We start from the raw sequence: 22,094 nt of genomic DNA on the forward strand, positions 1-22,094 counted from the left end.
GTACAAAGGAGCCCACAGCCTGGGACAGGCAGGAGCAATTTGTGTTTGAAAACCAAAGAGGGTAGGTTCAGGGAGGGTTAGGGTCTTTCCTAGGAATGGATGGGACACAGAGGCAGGATGTTTTCCAGGAACAGTGGACTGCAAGGCTGGTTTAGGCCAGTTGGGGCGCACAGTTCAGCAAGGTCAACCAGCTAACACCAGCAAAGGCATCTGGGAGTGAGCAAGATTTTTGGCTCACTGCAGGTCCCGATTGGCTCCTTTTGGCAAACAGGCTCTGTGTCCGGTGCACCTGCCTTGTAAGGTAACTCATAGAAAACAGACATATTAATCTTGGGGGTACTTTCACAGGGCTCATGAAGAATCAGATACAAATTAAAACAGCTAAACAACAACATATATGCACACATGTGTATGTGTGTGTTTGTATTTGTGTGTGTACATAATTGTAATCACCATCACCTCCTGGAGACTCATGCCTAGCTAGGTTTTCATGATACTGCACTCTCCTGATTCTCCTCCTATTTGTCTAACTGCTCCTTCTCAGTTGTTTTTGCTGGGGTTGCACCCAGGTCATGCCCATGAACTGTGGATGTTTCTTCAAGGTTCTGTTCTCTTTTCACTATATACCATCTCACTTGCTGATCTCATTAGCACATGTGGGCTCAATGATCATTTCTATGTAAATGGTTCCAGCATCTATATGTCCAGCCCTAATCTCTCTCCTGAGCTCCAGAGTTGGTATAATAACTGTCTCCTGGACTTCTGTAATTGGATATCCTGAGAACATCTCTAACTCAACATGTCTGGAATGGAACTCCTACATCCTCAAACACTTCTTTCCTTCTAAACTTCCCCATTACTATTGAAGGTGCTATCATCTTCCCAGTCATCCAGTCCTTCAACCATGGTGTCATCATTGACTCTTCACTGTCACTCACCTCATGTATCCAATCTGTTTCTAAGTCTTGTCATTTTTACCTTTGCAACATTTCCCATCTACATCCCCTTCTCCCCACTCCTATAGCCACAATCCTAATTCAGGCCCTCATTACCTCTATCTGGACTACTGCAATAGCCTTCCAACTGGTCCCTCTGCCTCATATCTGTCAACACTCTAACCCATCCCCTACTCAACTGTCAATGGGATTTTCCTAGAGTGTGGGTATGTCTGTGTCACTTCCTTCTCAATGAACCCCCAAGCACATAAGGATCAAATATAAAGTACTTAATGTTGGGCATGTCCAATTCTTCATAACCAATCTCTGTACACCTTACCTTCTCCTTTTCATACCCCACCACCCCATACACTCTCCAGTCCATCCATACTAGACTCCTTGCGGTTCCTGGAACATGGCATGATGCTTTCCATTTCTTTACTCTTTCACTGGCTGTCCCTCATTTCTGGAATACTCTGCCCCCTCCTTTCAATTTCTTAGTTCCCCTGGCTTCCTTCAAGACCCAATTTAAATCCCACCTTTCCCAGGAAGCCTTTCCTGGTTCCTCCAGCTACTAAAGGCTTTACTTTTGACATGGCCCTCTTATGCCACACACACACACACACACACACACACACACACACACTTTGTATCCTCTTTCTACCTACACGTTTAGATGTTCTCTTTTCCATTAGAATGTACATTCATTGAGAGCAGGGACCTTTTTGTTTTTACTTGTATCTCTAGAGCTTAGCAAAATTCATGGCACACTGTAAGCATTTAATAAATACTTGCTGAGTGACTGATATTCCCAAATGCCACCAGGATGGTTATACCTAGGCAAAGACTGTTTGAATGGGGATATCTTTACATAATTTTGAAAGTGTGGTGGAAGAGAGGATATCAGTGACTTCTAAATTTAAGGGCTTAAAATTTGGAGGAATGATTCCAGACTTAGTGTAGAAGACCTGTGCCGTCCAGTCCATGGTTCAGTCAACTTCAGTGATATGGAGGCTATGAGTCTGGGAAGCTGTCAGCATAACTGGCATACTTTTAATTTTTAACTTTGATGTTTCTGAGGATTTCCAGTATCTGCCAATTCCAGAATGCCACTACTTTGCCTGACGCAATATTTGTCACCCTCAGAGTCACAGCATGGACTTTGCTTTCAGAAGGACACATGGGTTTCACAGTCCATGGAGGCTCTAGGACCTTCCTTTCCTATAGGTCTTTCCTGGTAATTGAAAAGGAGATACCAACAAGTACTTGTGTTTTTTCTTGGTTACAGGAACACAGGTGTAGTGCTTCCAGGCAGGAATGATGCTCACTGAACAAGGTCTGCCTCCCTGGAGGTAGGAGGAGGACCTAGAGGATGAAGGGAGGGGGAGCCCAGGCCCCTGTTCATCCTGAATATGGACCCTAATGGTGATAATTACGTGTCACAGAAACTTTATAAGCACTGCCTTTTAATCCAACACTGACTTTGTTCTGGACAAGGGCTGGACTCATGTTGTATTGTGTTATCTCAGGTATCAGAGGCAAAGCAGAAACTGGAAATCATTTAAGGGAGGAGACCTTTGTGGGAGAGCTTTCTCATTGGAATGTAACTGCAATTACTCTCACCCTGAACATGGTTTGTCAGCTCCATATAGACTGAGAGCTTTGGGGGTGTTCAAGACATCTTGTCTGGATGCTCACTCCAATTTTCCTGTTACTAATCATTGAGCTGCCCTTTTCTGTGTCGAGGACAGAAAAGTTCCTCTCCTTCCCACAGAGCAGTCCTCATGTCTCCCAAGATGGGGACCTGATCATTGGGGGATTTTTCTCCCTATATTCTCTTGAAGTAAGCAGTTTCACAGGATCTGAACATCACAAGGCCTGCCATACTTATCAGTAAGTATGTCCATGGCATCATTTCTGAAAGAATGGGCTTGCTCCTTGATGATTGTGAAAGGGACCAATTGGAAAGGCAGCCAAGTATCCCCACGAACTCCAAACCAGCCCCTAGGTTGCCCTTAAATGGAAATAAAAGAAAATCATACCTTTTTCTACTCTGGGGTATAGGAAAGAGGTAGCAAAATGCACTGGATGACCATATTGATAATAAATCCATATTGTCCCTGCCATCCTGTGTCCTACTAAGGCTGTCCCAAAGATGAATTGACATTGTACTTTAGTTCAATTACAAAAAGCAATTATTTTATCTACTTGTGCAATATTCTATAGAACAATGGATATAAGGGTATAATTGCAAGATAGCAACTTGTCCCAGTGCCATTTGGATCTGAATTCCATTGAAAACTGAGAACAAGATGGCAACAACAGTGGTAATTTTTGGAAGAGAGGCAATGAGGTGTAGTGGATAGAGAGGCAACCTCTGAGTCAGAAAGACAAGTTCAAGGGCTGCTTCTGATACTAGTTGACTGAAGAATACTGGATAAATTACTAATTCCATTTCTATCTCCCCAGTACCTCTATTGTTTTTTTTTTCTTTTTGGTGAGGTGATAGGGGTTAAGTGACTTGCCCAAGGTCACACAGCTAGTAAGTGTTAAGTGTCTGAGACCAGATTTGAACTCAGGTCGTTCTGACTCCAAGGCTGGAGCTCTATCCACTGCGCCACCTAGCTGCCCTACCTCTATTCTTTAAATAATAATTCTTTAAAGCATTATGTTGCAGAACTGTTTCTAATCTGTATTAATAGAGGTGATTTTGTCACTTGAAATTTTCAGATCTGGATAAAATAACAATATCTCATGTTTATATTAACACTTTAATATTTGCTAAGCACTTCACATCTATTTTCTCATTTGATATTCCAATCCTGTGAAGTAGGTGCTATTATTATTGACATGTTACAAATCAATCATTCAGTTGATCAACAAGGATTTATTACGTACCTAATTTATTTCAGGCATTTTATGGATAAGGAAACTGAGGCTGTCAGGAATAGTGTTTTATTCAGGTCACAGAGTAAATGCCTGAGGTAGGATTTGAACGCATATCTTACCAATTCCATAATTGTTGTCCTATGGATGGTAGTCTGGCATTGAATCAATCAATCAATAAACATTTATTAAGGGGCTGCTATGCACCAGTCACTGGGAGAAATACTGGGGATAAAAAAAGAAATGAAGAGAGAATGGTGAGAATGAAGAATGCGTTTAGGAGTAGTAAGGAAGAAGAAGGGAAGCAAGATAGTGCAATGGATAGAACACTGGGCCTGGAGGCGGGAAGATCTGAGTTCAAATCCAGCCTCAAACACTTACTAGCTGTGTGACCGTTGGTGAATCATGTAACTGTTTGCCTCAGTTTCCCCATCTGTAAAATGATCTGGAGAAGGAAATGACAAATCACTCCAGTATCTTTACCAAGAAAACCCCAAATAGGATCACAAAGAGTCATATATGACTGAAACGCCTGAGCAAAGGGAGAGGGGAACATGGAATCACAAGAACGTTTATGAATTTGGAAGTAGAATTGAGTGAGGAGCCCAGTGCTATGACCTACTAGCAGGGCTAGGGGAGTGTTTAAGGGGAGTGGAGTTCCAGTTCAGACATGCTAATCCAACAGCAAGAATTCTTGAGTCTCTTTCGCTTTGGCTGATAATCTGCTATAAAATATCTGTTCATTCATCTCTTTTTTTTTTTTGTGAGGCAGTTGGGGTTAAGTGACATGCCCAGAGTCACACAGCTAGTAAGTGTGATGTGTCTGAGACTGGATTTGAACTCAGGTCCTCCTGACTTCAGGGCCAGTGCTCTATCACTGCACCACCTAGCTGCGCCCTGTTGATTCATCTCTTAAGTCATTTATCTTTATCTCTTCTGTGAGCCCAGGCTCCCACTGTCAATTTCTTTTTCTTTTCTTTTCTTTTTTTTTTTTGGTGAGGCAATCGAGGTTAATTGACTTGCCCGGGGTCACACAGCCAGTAAGTGTCATGTGTCTGAGGCTGGATTTGAACTCAGGTCCTCCTGACTCCAAGGCCTGGAGCTCTAGCCACTGTACCACCTAGCTGCCCTACCCCAATTTCTTTAAGTGAAACTATTTCATGTCACTATTGATCTCTTTATCATGTTTAACTAGTCAGCAATTTCATCTACATTGGGAATTCTCTATGAGGAAACTCTCTCTACTGATGCAGATAGGCACCTACTCTTCAGTTTATGATCTTAGAGTTTCTTGGGGCACTAAGAAGTTAAGTGACTTGCCCAGGGTCACTCAGTCATATGTTTCAGAGATCAGAGTTGAACCTAGGTTGTTTTTTTAAACCTCTGACACCAGCCCTCTATCCACTATGCCATAGTTGCTTTTATCATCAAATACAATGACTTTTTAATCAACCCTAATCCTTCCTCACCCTCTCTGCAGTGTTTAAACCTGTTATGTTTGAATTAACCTCCTTCTGACAACTTCTCTATACTTACTAACAGTGGCTTGCAACATCCCAATTATATTTTTACTCCCTGAATATTTCTTCTCTATCTCTATTTGTGGGGAATTTCTCCTCTCATACTCCTTAAGTGTGGATATTCTTGAAGGGGTTGGGTTTTTACACTTTCCTCTTGGTATGTATATTTTTTTCCTCTGTAATATCATCCTCTCTCACAACCTTATCCATCACCTCTATCTCAGCAGCTCCCATGTTTCAGTCTCTGGCTTCAATTGCTCTTTTGAGATCTAGTTAAGTAATTCCTGAAATATTTGCATTTGAATATCCCGACAGCAAGCTTATATGAGAAAACAGATAAAAATGATCTTTCCTCTAAACTAACTCCTCACTTTTATTTCTCCATGACTGTTAATGACAGTACAAGTTCCTTAGACTTCAAATGTTGAATCTTTGACTTATTCCTCTTCCCCACATCCCATATAAATCATCAAGCTCATAATTCATCTTCAATCAATTCTTCTCTTCCAGTCTCACTGCCCCCTCCCTGGTTCAGGTGCTTAATCAACATGAATCCTAGAATTATTGCAATACCTTCCTAATTGCTCTCCTGCCAACATTACAAACCCTAGTCATTTTACTATGTGTTTTAGTGGATTAAGTTTCCTAGACTACAATGACATTGTAGCCCATAAAAATTGATGGTGCCATGCTGCCTAGAGAATAAATCTGTATACCCTTAGCTGTACAGAATCTAGTCCTTCCAATAAAATCGTACAATCTTGTGGACCACTACTATGTAACCCAGCCCTTATACTTTAGTCAAATTGAACTGGTTGTAGTGAATGTAAGCAGAATGAGGGTCAGGACTTTCATCTGGTTCTTTGTTGTGATTTTTCATATATTTAGCATTTTTTAAAATCAGGAACTAGGAATAAATTCCTAGGACTTAAGTCAATGAGTTTAAGAAGGATGAAGAGTTAAGTCATACAAAGTCAAATTGCAGGCATCAGGTTTTGGCAATTTATTGTGTCCAGTAAAACAATGACTTTCACATGTTCTTGTAGTCCAATTGAAAATTCTAGGATTATTTTCCAAATCTTATTTTTACTCTACTTGAAGTTATTTCTTCCTCCCTCCCTTCTTTTCTCCTTCCTTCTTATCTTCCTTTCTTCCTTCTTTTCTCCCTCTTTCCTTCCCTTCCTCCCTCCCTGTCTTCCTTCCTACTTTTCCTCCTTCCTTCCTTGCTTCCTACATTCCTCCTTGCCTTTCTTCCCCATCCCTTTCTACCTCCATTTCTTTTCTCTCCCTCTCTTCCCTCCTTCCCTCCTTCCCCTCCTTCCTTCCTTTCTTCTTTCCTTTCTCCCTCCTTCTTTCCCTTCCCTCCCTCCCTATCTCTCTCCTCCTTCCCTCCTTCTTTTCCTTCTTTCTTATTATTGCCCCTCCATCTCCAGTTTATGATCCCATGATTTTTTATAAAACATTACACTGTTTGCTCATAGGATAATAACAAACAGAATCATAGATTTAGAGCCAAATGGAAAATACAGGCCATTTAGTCCAAACTCTTCATTTTCAAGATGAGGAACTTGAAGCTAACAGTAGTTCTGACTTGCCTGAGGTCAGGAAGGTAATGGGTAATAGGGGACAAAACCAGCATTTGAACTCTTGTCCAGTAACCATTGCAAAGCCAGTTTTCTTGCCATGGTGTCACATCATCTTTTACTGAACTAGCAGTGCACTACAACCCCCAGATAGTCTTAGGACTAACTGCTATATAGCCACAGCTTGCCCACCTTCTCCTTGGGAAATATATTTTTGATCTCAGATATGAGACTTCCACTTATATTTACTGAGGCGTTCAGCATAGTGGGAGAAAATGGACAAGAGTCATACAGTATGTTTAGGCTTTGGAGGGAGCTTCTAAATTCACAATAATGGCAATTTCCTGACAGTATCTACCCTTCATAACAGATGGATGCATAAAAATTACCAGCAAGTACTGGCTCTGAAGTTTTCTGTGGAGATCAACAAGAACCCCAGTCTGTTACCCAACACTACCCTGGGATATCCCATCTACAATGCCTACCCTAGTGATGCAAGGACCATGGAGAGCTCCCTGATGTGGCTGTCAGGATCAAGCCACATGATACCCAATTACAGCTGTTCAAGGCAGGACAAATCTGTGGCTCTCATTGGAGGAGCTACATATTCATTATCTGTCCAGATGGGGACCCAGGTGGGAATAATGAAACTTGCATCAGTAGTGTCTTTCAGAGGCTGCCTCCCCCGAGTTTTCCCCATATTATGCAGCTAGGAGAGAATTAAAATCATCTATTTTAGAACTAGAATTGACCTTGGAGGTCACCTAAAGCAGCTTCATCATTTTACAGCTCAGAAAACTAAAGAAATGGACAAAGTAATTTGCCGAAGCTCTTACGGACACAACCCAAGTCTCATTACTCCCAGGTGGCTGCTCTTTCTACTATACTATCTTATCATTTTGCCTCTCAAACTCTGAGATGATCCTGGCTATCAATAAATTCATCTTTTTAATTAAAAAAACAGATTTATGTAGATACTACTGGGTGCCGCATGGAAATACGCAGATTATTTTGGACAATGGCAAAAGAAACTATGCATTAAATGAAAGGGGAAGAGGAGGACATGGGAAGGAGACATATCTTACACTCTTAAAAAGTCCATACATAAAATATACCTATGTAAAATATTTTAGATTTACTTTCCACCCCCGTGTGATAGTAACATTAATTGATGCACTGAAAATCAAGTGTATGAAGCTATTAGGATGACTTTGCCATATCTGTCACTGCTTTGGTATTGAGTCAAATGAATAATTCATCTACATTTTGCTATTGAGCATTACATAGAACAGCTTTCTGGGTGGTATAGAATGACATACAAATTCACCTCTGCCCATAAAAAAATTGGTGTTTGTCTTTTTGTGACCTTGAATGCTTCTCAAACTTAGAGAAATCCAGGAAGTCATTTAAGAGGTAAGAAGATAAGTTTGTGGATAACTTCCATCCATTTCAGAAAGAGGTCTCTAAATTGTCAGGTTGAGATCTGCACATCTTCTTGAGCCTTGCAGTACCTACACTGTCAGATATCATCATCATCATCATCATCATCATCATCATCATCATCATTATCATCTATTACTTTAAGTTTTGCAAAGTGCTTTAGATACATTTTCTAGACATACTCTATAGGCCTTTTCCAGACTTTGCTGAACTGAACCTCCAAGAGTCCTACTCAGAAACATATGACTTTCACGGAATTTGGATCTGGAAGGGACATTAGAATATGTATATGCTTTGTTTCTATTTATTTGCATAAATAATATTTTCCCTGTCTACCAAGCTTTCTACAGAATCTAGGTTTTTTGAAGTCAGAAGGTTTCAGTGTATGTGTGTGTGTGTGTGTGTGTGTGTGGGACTAGGCATTTCACTTGCCCTGTTGTTCAGTCATATCTGATTTTGTGACCTCATATAGGCTTTTCTTGGCAAATATACTGGCATTGTTTGTCATTTCCTTCTCTAGTGGATTAGGCAAACAGAGGGTAAGTAACTTGCCCAGGGTCACAAAGCTAAGGATATCAGATTTGAACTCGGGTCTTGCTGACTCCAGACCCAGTGCTCTACGCCCTGAACCACTTAGATGCCGGCAGACATCTCACTTAGCAGGCACTTAATAAATGTTTGTTGAACTGAATTCCTAGCATCCATTTTGATTCGTGCTTCCTGGTCTGAAGACCATGTTACTTGTCAGGGAAAATAAAGAGTTGGGCAGGTCCCTTTTCTCTGCATCCATCATCACCATTCTGTTCAGAATCACCAAACCTCTGAGTTAAATGGAGAGCCCTATGAGGACACTTAACCCAACCCATACATGAACAAGAATTGTCTCATGTGTGACACACCTGACGATTCTTCCTTATGGATTTTCAAAAAGATCTCCAGGGATAGGAAACCTATTGCCTCCCAAGGAAGCTCATTAGAAAGCGCCTTTATCTTTTTTGGAATTTTTTCCCCTTTAGCTAAAGCCTACGTTTCCCCTTGAAATTTCCACCCCTTGCTCCTATTTCTGCACTCTAAGGCTAAGTAGAACATATTTAGTCCTCCCTTCCATAAGACAGTCCAAGTATTTGAGGACACCTAGAATATTCCACCTAAATTATCCTTTCCCCAGGCTGAACCTTCATTATTATTTTAAAAGATTCTCATATGGAATGAACTTGAGATCCATCACTAATGTGGATGCCCTCCAATGTCAATGTCCTTCCTAAAATGTGACATCAGTAAATGAATGTTATACTTACAATATGATCTGAGTAGAGCAGAGTACAGAGGTGACTATCATATCCTTATTCCAGGAAGCTCTGCCTCTCTTAATATAGACCAGCACAAGCTCATATTAAGCTTGTAGTCCACTAAAACGCCAAGATTGTCATTTAAACGAATCATTATGTAGCCATTTCTCATCTATCTTGGGCTTGTTGAACATACTTTAATACAAATGCAAGACCTTAGATTTCCCCCATTATACTTTATCTTATTAGATCTAGCCCAAGATAAGTCAAGCAACACCTTAATCGTATCTTGACTGTTATCAATTGTGTAAGATACCCTTCCCAAATTTTTGTGTTTTCTAAATTCGATTGGCATATTGGTGATATCTTTATTCAGTTCATTGTTTTTCTTTTTTACAAAAAGGTTAAATGGTACAGGGCTGAGAACAGACTTCTGGGACACTCACTCGGCAATGTCCTCTCAAGGCAACATTGAATCATCAATGACTACTCTTTGGGTCTAGTTATTCAGTCGTTTTGAATGCACCTAAGTGAATTATCATTTAAATTTTTTTTCTTTGCTAGTTTAAGCTCATTCTGACCTTCATCAGTCCTTGTGATATTCTTATGTGACAGGGCCATACTTTCGTATTTGTCCTTAACTATTTGCCCTTGCTTCTATTTTGTTTATGAGTCAATGAATCGGCAAGTATGCATTAAACACCTGCTTCATGGGGCATTATGCTAGTTGAAGAGTGAGGGGGATGGGAATGTAACTAGAAAGAATGAAGCAATCAGCTCTTGAGGAGCTTGTGTTCCCCCACAATTGACAACAAATGAATATCTAACTATATAGAGAATGAATAAAAAGAGAAATAGCACAAAGTTGCCAAATACAAAGTAGCTTGGGAGGGAGGGCATTACTAGTTAGAAGGGAAGGATTAGGAAAGATTTCATATAGGAGGTTTTGCTTAAACTATGTCTGGAAGGAAAAGAAGGTTTGTCTAAGGTAGAAGGGAGGAGGTAATACATTGCAGGCACGGGGGATTTCAAGTACAAAGGCAGAGAGATGGGCAATATAGTGTTATGTGAGCAAAAGAGAGAAAAGGGAAGTTTGGCTAGATTGCAGAAGGTGAGAGGAGGAGGCATGTGTAACGAGTCTAGAAAACTAGGTTGGTGCAGGTTTTGAAGGGCTTTAAATGCTAAGCAGAAAGGTTTATCCTAAGGCCAACAAGGAGACATTGGATTCAATTGTATAGAGAAGAGATATGATCATATCTCTCACTTTGGGCAGATAGAGGAGAGATATGGTCGTATCTATCACTTTGGCAACTGTGCAGAGACTTGCAAAGGGGAGAAAATGAAAGGCTGGTGTAATGATCTAGGTCAGGTGTGGGGAACCTCGAGGCCACATGTGGCCTTCTAGGTCCTCAGGTGTGGCCTTTTGACTAAGTCCAGGTTTCACAGAACAAATCCTTTCATTAAGGGGATTTGTTCTGTGAAGTTTGGATTTGGTCAAAGGGTCACACTCAAGGACCTAGAGGGCCACATGTGGCCTGGAGGCTGCAGGTTCCCTACTCCTGATCTAGGTGAAAGGTGATGAGGTCCTTAAATAAAGTGGTAGCTGTATGAATAGAGAGAAGGAGTAGAATTGACAGATGCGAAAGTAGAAATAGTAAGATTTGGCCACTGTTGGAATATGTAAGTTTGTACATAACTTTTCTCTTTCTTCCTCAGGGGTTAGAGACAGATGACGGCACTGTGGAGAGGGCTGGGCCTTGAGTTAGGAAGACTAGTTCAAATCTAGCCTCAGCTACTTACTAGATGTATGACCCTGGGCAGGTCACTTAATCTCTGTTGCCTCAGCTTCCTCAACTGTAAAATGGGGATAATAATAGCACCTACTTTGCTGGGTTCTTATGAGAATGAAATGAGATATCTGTAAAACGTCCTTAGAACAGTGCCTGGTACATTGCAGACACTTTATAAATGCTTATTCCCTTTCCCTCATCAGTGGAATCGGTTGTCTTTGTGTCATGAAAATGTCATTCTTTAGAGATCCTTCCTAGTATGATTTGTCCTACAGAATTTCATGCCACAGATTCTAATCTAGCCTGTTTCTAAAGTCTCTGTAATCTACCATTCCCAAATCTAATGTGTAGGTCAAATTATTCCCAGCATTTTCTTTCTTGTCTATCAACAATTCTCAGATGAGATGGACCTTTCCTTCCGGGGTTACCACCATTCCCACCACAGCACACAGTTCTTCATGGGTTAAAATCATATCCAGAATAAGATCATAGGTTTAGAACTGCAAGGGACTTCACAAACCATTACATTTTTACAAATGAGGAAACAGTGGCCTGGCAAGATTGAGTGACCATATAGGTAGTTAGCACAGAAGAGTGCCATGCACAGGACTTTTCTTGTAGGAGATTGAAGTTAGCATTTTGGAAGGTTAAGACATTATTGACCTGTTTACTTTCAGCAGAGAGAAAGTACTAGCAGGTCTCAGGGTAATTGTGCAAGCTTGTAATTTGTTTCCTGAACTCTATCTCTCTCTTCTCTTCATTTACAAGTGGTTTGTATTATGCCTAGGTGACAATAGCGCTTCTGTTTCTGCCCCCTACTGATGACTGCCAAGTATTCTCCACCATACTTCTCCACAGTATCATCGGTTTGCTTTGTAATCCTTTGTATTTAACTTTTATGAATGTAACCCCTGTCCTAAGGCCCATTGGTAGGGGACTCGCTCCTTATTGGTAGAAATGAAGGTCTTGCCCAGGGTAAGGGGTTGGGAAGAGTTGCTGAGAGTGGAGGAGCTTCAGTTTTCAGCCCTTTGGGGACTGTTCAAGCTGGAATTCTTTGGAGCCCTCCGAGCGAGTTCCCTTTTGAGTTTCCTTTGAGGATTCTCCAAGTGAAAATCTTCATTGGGTATCAAGTCAGCTTCCAGCTTCGAGAGAGAAAATGGGAGAGGACAACCCCACTACAGGTGTTGGAAGGAAAAAACCCTGGGAAGGCATGAGAGGAGCAAGCAGTCTTCACCATGTACCTATCCCCAGCTTGCCACTTTGGAGATTTCTTTGCTATTCACTGTGTGTGTTCATCGGGAAACTGGTATTAGGTGGGAAAAGGGTCAAGCTCGGGATTGGGGTCCACCCTTCTTCCCAAAGTGACAAAGTGATCAAAAGTTAGGTGGGACCTGATCATATCCCCTAGGTTAATAATATTTAAGGGAGAAGATAGATATACTTCTAACCTGGTATGCCTTCTCTCTGAGGAGAGTGGAGTGGTGGCCTCTGAACCCAACCTCATGCTTCCCCTATTGGCAGGAATGAAAGTCTCCCTTGGAGAGGGGTGGGAGGGGGTTAGAAATGTCTATACTGCCCCAACTTTGAACCACACAAGGACAGTGTCCTCCTTTCCACAAGTGGAGTCTTACCATACCCGTGGGGCTCACTCCCCACTCCAACTGTTACATACATTTAAAAACATTATTATGAGAAGGAGTCTATGAGCTTTGCCAAACAATCAGATAGGTCTATTACATGCAAAAATGTTAAGGACTCCTGGTATATTTGGTATAAAAGGTAAGAATCTCTGGCATTTTGCCTGAAATATAGATAGATAGATAGATAGATAGATAGATAGATAGATAGATAGATAGATAGATAGATAGATAGATAGATGGAGAGAGAGGCAGACAGAGACAGGGAGAGAGACAGACAGACAGACACACACACACACAGAGGGGGAGAGAGAGAAAAGAGAGATAGAGAGAGGAAGTTTTTCTCTCTTCATTTTCAGTTTAAATCTTTTTTGATTACACTTGCAAGGCTCTAAATAAATTTGATATTATTAGCTCTTGTTAACTGTTGTCCATCTCTCAGAAGGAGAATATCATAACTGTATTTAAATTGTGATCCCCAATCCACATAATATTCTCAAACATCATCTCCTAAACATTCTATTTTCTTCTCAGGTCTACCTTTATCTTCTAAATTATTTGCCTTGGATGGACTGTGGTGATGATACCACCACATATGCCCCTAATATTTTGATCTAACATCCCTAATATCTAGACATCCTCCTCTTTAGCAATATTTTTTAGGTTCTTTCTGGGAGTAGTGATCATTTGTGTGAATGAATCATCAGAAGTAGGGAGTACTGCAAATCTTGGAAATTTCTCCATCATGTTTTGGATACATACTGCCAAAAGATAGAAGACCACTCTATTATGGATATCATCAGGTCAATAAGCTCACCAGGCCTCACCAAACACTCTGACAAAGCTCTTCTTCTTCTGGCCCTGGTGGATGAGTTCTCACCTGCTCATAGCTGTGGATCCACCTTAATGGTTCCTTGGAAGACATCATATGTAGGTGACTTTTTCAAACTCTGGGTTGGTGAGTTCCTTACACTTCCACATCAGTTGCATCCTATTCAGCCTGTCTAGTTTCCTACTCTTCTAAATATATCTCCTATTTATTCCTGTTTCAAGGGGTCAGTGTTCCTTCTTCCCTGTCTCTTCTGGGTGACATTCTTCTGCTCTTCAACTTCCTGACATTGGATTTCCCTTGAATCTATGGGTTCTTTGGCCTCTGTTTCCATTTTGAAACCCTTTTTGGTCATTTTATTTGTTTTTTAAAGAAGTTATTTCAGGGGCAAGTAGGTGATGCATTGGATAGAGCACTGACCCTGGAGTCAGGAGGACCTGAGTTCAAATCTGCCCTCAGACACATAACACTTACTGGCTGTGTGACTCTGGACAAGTCACTTAACCCCAATTGTCTTACAAAAAAAAATTGGGGCAGCTAGGTGGCACAGTGGATAGAGCACTGGCCCTGAAGTCAGGAGGACCTGATTTCAAATCTGGTCTCAGACCAAACACTTGACACTTACTAGCTGTGTGACCCTGGGCAAGTCACTTAACCCCAATTGTCTAAAAAAGAACAAAAAGGAGTATTTCATACTTCTCAATAATCTTAAAACGGGGGGGGGGCAGTCTTTAAGCCTTTTTACCTTCTCTTCAGCTTATGCTTTATCCCTTGACCACAATAAGAATGTAAACATCACATACTCTCTCTGAGTCATGGTGGAATTCCATCTACTCTGCATCTTGCTAAAAGTGATACCCTCCATCCTTACAGTTCAACTAAAAAACCGTGTATCACAATTCTGTTTGCTCTCACAACACTATTTGCTCTTTCACTTATAAAAAGAGTCACCTTCATGTTCCCTCCTCACACTTGCTGAATAAGAAAACAGTTTTACCCCAGAAAATAATTTAAGGCAAAGAATTAAAACACACACACACACACACACACACACACACAGGTACAATGAGGAGGTATCCTGGTATTTGGGGGAAAAAAGAAAGATGGCTGAGGTGTGCTGTGTGAGAGATTACAGGAGAACTAGAGTCTCTAAAACTACTAGAAAAGTTATTTCCCAACAGTAGCTTCAATAAGGTCTTCTAAGTGTGACATATGACAGAATTTTCAACTACCCTTTTAATTGCCAGTATAATCTGAAATTCATATATTTTTTTCTTTTTAAGATTTTTTTGTGAGTGATTATTTGGATTTTCCTGATATCACTCTCTCAGTATGTTTCCTGTAACTCAAAACAAATCATGTTTCTACCTATTCAGATCAGCTATTGTCCATTTGATCCCATTCTGAATGACAAAGTCAAATTTCCTTTTCTCTATCAAATGACTCCAATGGACTCCTTTCTCCATGTGGGTATAGTCAGGCTACTGTTATATTTTGGCTGGAACTGGGTGGGGCTCGTTGCCCCAGATGACATGAGTGGTGAAACATTCTTCTGGGATATGCAAACAGAGATGTCCAGTAATAATGCCTGCGTAGCCTTTACAGAGAAGATCTGTTAGTGAGAGACGCCATGCTGAATCCCATGTGGCTTTCATGCCCAGGATCCTGCAATCATCAGCCACAGTGATTGTCATTCATGGGGATTCAGATACACTAATGATCCTGAGACATTCACAGAATCCTGCCTTTCTAGTATTGAAGGTGTGGGTTGTCACATCTCATTGGGATATTACAGTTAGACCTCATAATTTAGTTGCATACAGTTTTCATGGGGCTTTAATATTTTCACAACAGACAAGAGAAATTCCTGGATTCAAACATTTTCTCAGATTAATAAACCCTACTAAGTACCCTGAGGACACTTTCCTTAAGAGTTTCTGGCAATCAGTTTTTATGTGTACAGGTGATCCCATAGTAGTGGAAGGAGAGAAATGTTCACCAAATACTTCCTTGGAGAATCTGCCTTTGCATCATTTTGACATGACCATGTCTGAACTGAGTTATACCATCTACAATGCTATGTATGCAGTGGACTGGGCCCTTCATGAAATGTCCCTGATCAGATCAGAAATAGAATTTATAGACAATGAAGAAAGTCATCTGGTACCTTGATTCTAGCAGGTGACATACTTTCATAATGAGTTATATTATCCCTTTAGATTCTCCCAGGGCCCAAGAGAGTGAGGTATACCTATGGTCTATCATTTCTTGGTTTTCTTATGTTTCATCTTGGAATCCTAAGAGATCTGTCTTAGAATTAAGGATGAGCGGTAATAATGGTGAGTTGGCAAAACCTGTGGTATGGGGAAACTCAAGATCTTTTCTTCCTGAAAAAAAAAAAATTGTATCCTTTCTAAGGGTTTCAAATGTCTTTACATGTCCTGTTGCCTAGGAAGGAGTTTTAAATTAAGAGAATCAAATTTGTGGCCTTCCCAGTGCTGCCCAAAATAGATTAAAATGTGAATGGGAAACATTAACAAAAGAGATAAAAATGCAGAAAAAGTAAATAGTATTTCATTTAAAAATATATCAATATATAGCCTACAGGGATCTGTATGTGTGAATTTGTGATCCCCAGTTCTATTTGAGTTTGACACCACTCATATAGATTCATTATAGGTTTAATTTGTTAAGAAATTTTCCTTATGGGAAAATTGAAAAACAAAAGTAGGAATGAAGACAGAATAGTACCTCTCAAACTCAAATTATGCTATGAAACAGTCATTATCAAAATTATTTGGTACTGGTGTAAAAATTGAAAAAAATTAGATCATTGTAACAGGGTAAGTTAAGGAAGAATTTAAAACAACTGATTTCAATAAGCCAGTGATGAACAAACATGAACACAATAATTATTTGGGGAGAAACTCCCTATTTGATAAGAACTGCTGGGAATGTTGGAAAGTAATTTGACCAAAATTGGATCTTGACCAATACCATACACTATATGCCAATAATGAAAAAGGTATATATACAACTGAAATTTTAAAGCACATTCTAAAAATATTAGAAGAGGCATAAGATTATCATCTAAAAATATTAAAAGAGACATAGATCAGGTACCATTTATAACAATAGCTAGGCAGAGAATCCTTAAGTAAATAAGAGATGGGAGATAATAATTCCGTGTATGTAAACATAATGAATAATTTCATGAATGTGAAAAGTTATTTCATTAATCAAATCAATGTAACTAGAACAAGAATGGAAACTAATAATTGGGTAAAGTCTTTATATCAACTATCTCAGATGAAGATCTAATACCAAAGAAACAAAGACAAATAGGGAAAACCAAGGTGCATTCCTCAATATGTAAGTGGTCAAAGAATATTAATAACAATCCTTAAAAGAACTGAAATTTGTTTAAAAATCCACATGAAAGATTGTTCCAAATCACTACCAATAAGATAAATGAAAATCAAAACAACTCTGAAGTTTCAATTCAAATCTAACAAATTGGTAAAGATGTCAAAAATATGAGTAGTCAACATTGGAGGGAACGTGGAAAGACAGGTACACTAATGCATTATTGATGATGCTGTAAATTGGTTCCATCTTCCTGGAAAGTAATTTGGAATGATTCTAAGAAAAGTAACAAAATGTCCATAGTCTTTTACCCAGAAAATCTGGTTCTATGCAAATATTACAACAAGGCCAAAGAAAGGGAAAGGCCAACAAATACATCAGAATATTTTTAACAATACTTTTTTTGTGATAGCAGAGAATGAGAAACTTGGAAGAAAAAGATATACCTGTTGATTGGCGAATGGCTAACAAAATATGGTACATACCTATAATGGAATATTAGTGTGCCATAAAAAACAAAGAACATGAAAAATTGAGAGAAGCATGGGAAGACTTAAGTGAACTGATGTACAGAAGTAAGCAGAATTAGGAGAATAATATATAAGACTGCAATGATGTAAGTGGAAAGAATTTTTAGAATTAACTCAGTGTTATATGATTATAATAACCAAAACCTTTTTCCTAAAGAAGATATGAGAAGATGCATATTTCCCTTCGTTGGAGATATGGGTGGAACTTTATATAATACTGTCAGACTCAGTTGATATGTTGGTTAGCTTTGCTTTCCTTCTTCCCTCCTTTACTTCCTCCTTTTCCCCCTTCCTTCCTTTTCCTTCTCCCTTCTTTTTCTTCCTCCTTCCTTTATCCTTCCTGCCTTTTCTTCCTTCCTTCTCTTCCTTTCTTCTTTCCTTCCTTCCTTCCTTCTCTTGCTTCCTTCTTTCCTTTCCTTTTTTGCTACAATAGATAAATCATTGGATGGGGAACCAATAGATACACTATAAAATGAGGGTGATGTAATAACAAAAGATATCAATAAAATATTTTGTAAAATGAAGCAAAAATAAAATTAAAATGTTCTGTTCAGAAACAATGGTGAAATTAGCAAGTTAAGGAACATACTCCAAGTGACTACATTTTTCTTTCTATACATGTACCTCCCTAAAAAGGTAATCTTACTTTCTAAGTCTGAAATTCGTTTTCTTTGTATATGAGTTTCAAAACAGGGCATCTCAGAACTTTAAAGAAAAGAAAAGTTTACTCTGTTAGATGTGTAGAGAAACAAGATGAAGTCATGCACTGATCTTTAACCTTTTTTCTTTGAAGAAGTATAAACAGAATCACTTTGATAATCTATTTAGTATGTTCATAGGAACCTTTTTCTACTAAATTCCACCCATTTTCCCCTTATAGCTTGAAAGTGACATTGGTTTTCATATACTATGGTAGTGGGGTGCAAGTTCTGGTACTTACTGTGAAGCTGGACAGATATTAAGTATGGGTTCCTCTGTCAGCTGAGAGCCAACTTCCCAAAGTGAAAGGTGATACATTGCCATCGTCAGGTAATGAATCCTGTTCATAGCAATTCATGAAGTACCTTGCTGAGGAGAAAAGTTGTCTTTGTTAAGAGAGACAATCTCAACCAGGAAAACTACAGGTCTTTGAAATACGAGGGGAATAAATCCCCTGTAACTGTTATTCAAAAAACTTTCTGAGCCAAAGAGGTTGAATGATGGTATGGTACACAAGGACACCTAGGATGCCCAGGAATAAATATATCCCTGACTCCATCTTCCTCTGAAGTGGAATTAGCATATATGGAGAAATTTTTCCTTCAGTGAAAGAACCAGGTCCTCTTTATAATAACTGATGTAAAAGCTGACTCTAGTAAGTATTGGTGGTTTAGGAGTGAATGAGAATATTGTTCACTCAGAATTTCCTTAAGTATTTACAGTGATATCTAGATGACATCTGTATGGTCACATTGCTGAATGATGTCTGGGATCCTGCTGAATTCAGTAAGTATAACAATGTCTGGAACATAATAGGTAAAATAATAAATGCTTTTTCATTGATTTAAATTATATTTATTGAATACCTACTGTGTACTATATTAGATTCTAAAAGGATACTAGCATTTCCAAATCTTCTTGTATTATTGAGATTTCATCCTAGGGGTGTCCTGGCAGGAGGAGGAATTTTTATCAAACTTCTAAACAATAGAAAAATGGGGGGAGGGACCATGAAGCTGCAGTATGTCCAAAATCTCTAGTACATTTGACATCAATTGTACTTAAGGAACGTTTGTTGAATTGCCAATTCTCCAATGCAATTATTCTCATGATTCTTAGTCCTCAAGCAACAGAGTGTGATTGGGATTTCTCATCACGTTTAGGTCCATTCCTTCCTGAAGAACATCCAATTTAACAACAGTACTGGGTACCAGGTGGTTCTGGATGAACAAAGAAATTCCGTGGCTGAATATGATATTCTGAACTACCAAGCCTGCCCTGATAATCCTGAAGTTCTTGTGAATGTTAGGAAGTTTCTGCCCCAGACTCCATTTGGGCATGATTTCACCATCTGTGAGGAGACAATTGTGTGGGGCTGGATTGATTCAAAGGTAAGAAATGATTCATGTCATTTTTCCACTTCTAGTTATGGACATTACTCTCTGCATTTGGATCATTCCATAACCCAAATTCTTTTTATAACTTCATCCAAGGCTATTAATAAATGCTATTTATCCAAATCTTTATCTCTTTGAAATCATACATCAAAATTATTCAATTCAGGAAAATAAATTATACAATCCAATCATTTTTGGTGCCATATAGACAGATTTTGAAAGATAGAGTTCTTATTTATTGTTTTCCTGAATTGACTATATTTCTAGGTATCCTTCAGAAATCTAGTTGTCCATATGTCTTTGAGATCAACCATTTTCATTAAAAATTACAGAATTTGGGTTATGGAAATGAACTTGGAGATGTTTGATCTAATATATTAATTTTCCACATGAGAAAATAAAGAACTATGGAGGGTTAGATCATGAGACAAACTCACCCAGCTAATAAGAGAGATGGGAGTAGATGAGAGACTCCAAATTGAGTGAACATTCTATTCCATCAAACTAGTCTTGATTTCCCCCCCTGAATACATAGAGCACACCCAGAAACTATAGATTTGCTATTTTTTGTCTGTACCAAACCAATATCATTAATTTTATTTTAAAATAACATTTTATTATTTTTTCAATTAACAAATATTTGTTTTCTTGGAGAGCCCCCCCCCAACTAAACAAGTAAGCAAAAAAGAGTATACACACATACATGTAGTTTATGCATACATACATATGTAGCCTATGTGTGTATATATACACATATATGTAGTCTATGTATGTGTGTGTATGGATATAGATATAGACAGTTAAGCTAGGCAATTTCTCACATTGACCATGTAAAAAAAATGTATCTCATTCTTCCTTTTCAATCTAACATTTCTCTGGCAGGAGGTAGGTATCATGCTTCATCAGCGTCCTCTGGTATGTGGTTGGTCATTGCATTAGTTAGAGTTTTGAAATCTTTTGAAGTGTTTCTTTATAATGTTGTTATTGAATAAAATATTCTCTTGCTTTTGCTCACTTTACTGTGCATCAATTCATTCAGTTCTCAGTTTCCCATACTTTTGGTCATTTTTTATGATACAATAATATTCCACTACATGCCCATACCATATTTTGGTTGGCCATTCTCCAATAGTTGAGCATCCCATTTATTTCTGGTTTTACTACTACAAAAAAGAGTTGCTATAGATATTTTTGTATATATCAGTCATTTTCCTCTGATCTCTTTGGGGTACGGATTCAGTAGTGGTATCAATGGATCAATGGATAAGCAAAGTTTAGTGCCTTTTGGGGAATAATTTCAACTTGTTTTCCAGAACGATTGGATTAATTCACAGCTCTACCAATAGCATAGTACCTCTTTCCCCACAGCTCCTCCAGTCTTTGTTTAACTCTTTTGTCATTTTTGTTAATCTGGTGGGTGTGAGGTGGAACCTTAAAGTTGCTTTAATTTGGATTTTTCCAATTTTTTTGTGATTTGGAGAATTTTTCATAGGTTGTTGTTTGCATAGATTTCTTCTTTTGAAAATTGCCTGTTCATATGTCTTGACCAATTATTAATTGGGGAATACATTTAAATCAGTTCCTTATATATCTCAGATATGAGTGCTCAAGAGAAAATTGCTGCAAATATTTTCCTGGTTACCTATTTTCAGTCTGATTTCAACTGGATGGATTTGGTTGTACAGAAACTTAAATTTAATATAATCAAAATTGACTATTTTTATCTTCTGTAATCCTCTCTGCCCTTACTTGGTCAAGAATTCTTCCTCTATTTATTTATAGGTGCTAAAGGTAATTTCTCCCTTGCTCCTATAATTTGATGAAGATGATGATGTCACCTCTTTAAATCATGTATCTAATTGGAGTATTTCTTGGTAGCAATGGCACATGCGGGCATATGCCTAATTTTTCCCATACTGTGTAACAGTTTTCTCAGAAGATTTTGTGCAATAGGGAGTCCTTAATCCCAGGGAACACTTCATGTGTACCTTTCCTCTGTAGTCAATAATCATCTTTATGCTTCCCTCCAATTATTGCTCAAACATCCCAGGCTAGGTGCAGTGAAAGTTGTGGCCTTGGATTCAGGAAGCTGTCTCAAGACAGGGAACCTGTTTGTTGCTTTGATTGTGTCCAGTGCCCAGAGGGGGAAATTTCCAATCAGAAGGGTAAGTTTACTCCCCAAGTCTTGTATGG

The 22,094-nt window shown here is 38.9% G+C and overlaps 1 protein-coding gene across 1 annotated transcript in view; it reads left to right on the top strand.

Moving 5' to 3' along the window:
* The first annotated feature begins 2,625 nt into the window (after positions 1-2,625).
* Positions 2,626-22,094, top strand: part of LOC114041226 (vomeronasal type-2 receptor 26-like) — a 29,695-nt gene continuing 10,226 nt past the window's right edge. Inside the window, 7 exon segments of the mRNA XM_027859579.1 lie at positions 2,626-2,828; positions 7,295-7,583; positions 15,286-15,521; positions 15,523-16,090; positions 19,668-19,895; positions 21,684-21,692; positions 21,952-22,066. Coding sequence (XP_027715380.1) covers positions 2,626-2,828; positions 7,295-7,583; positions 15,286-15,521; positions 15,523-16,090; positions 19,668-19,895; positions 21,684-21,692; positions 21,952-22,066 — 1,648 coding nt within the window.

The sequence above is a fragment of the Vombatus ursinus genome, unplaced genomic scaffold (genome assembly GCF_900497805.2).
Source record: "Vombatus ursinus unplaced genomic scaffold, bare-nosed wombat genome assembly UNPS02014170.1, whole genome shotgun sequence".
Taxonomy (NCBI): domain Eukaryota; kingdom Metazoa; phylum Chordata; class Mammalia; order Diprotodontia; family Vombatidae; genus Vombatus; species Vombatus ursinus.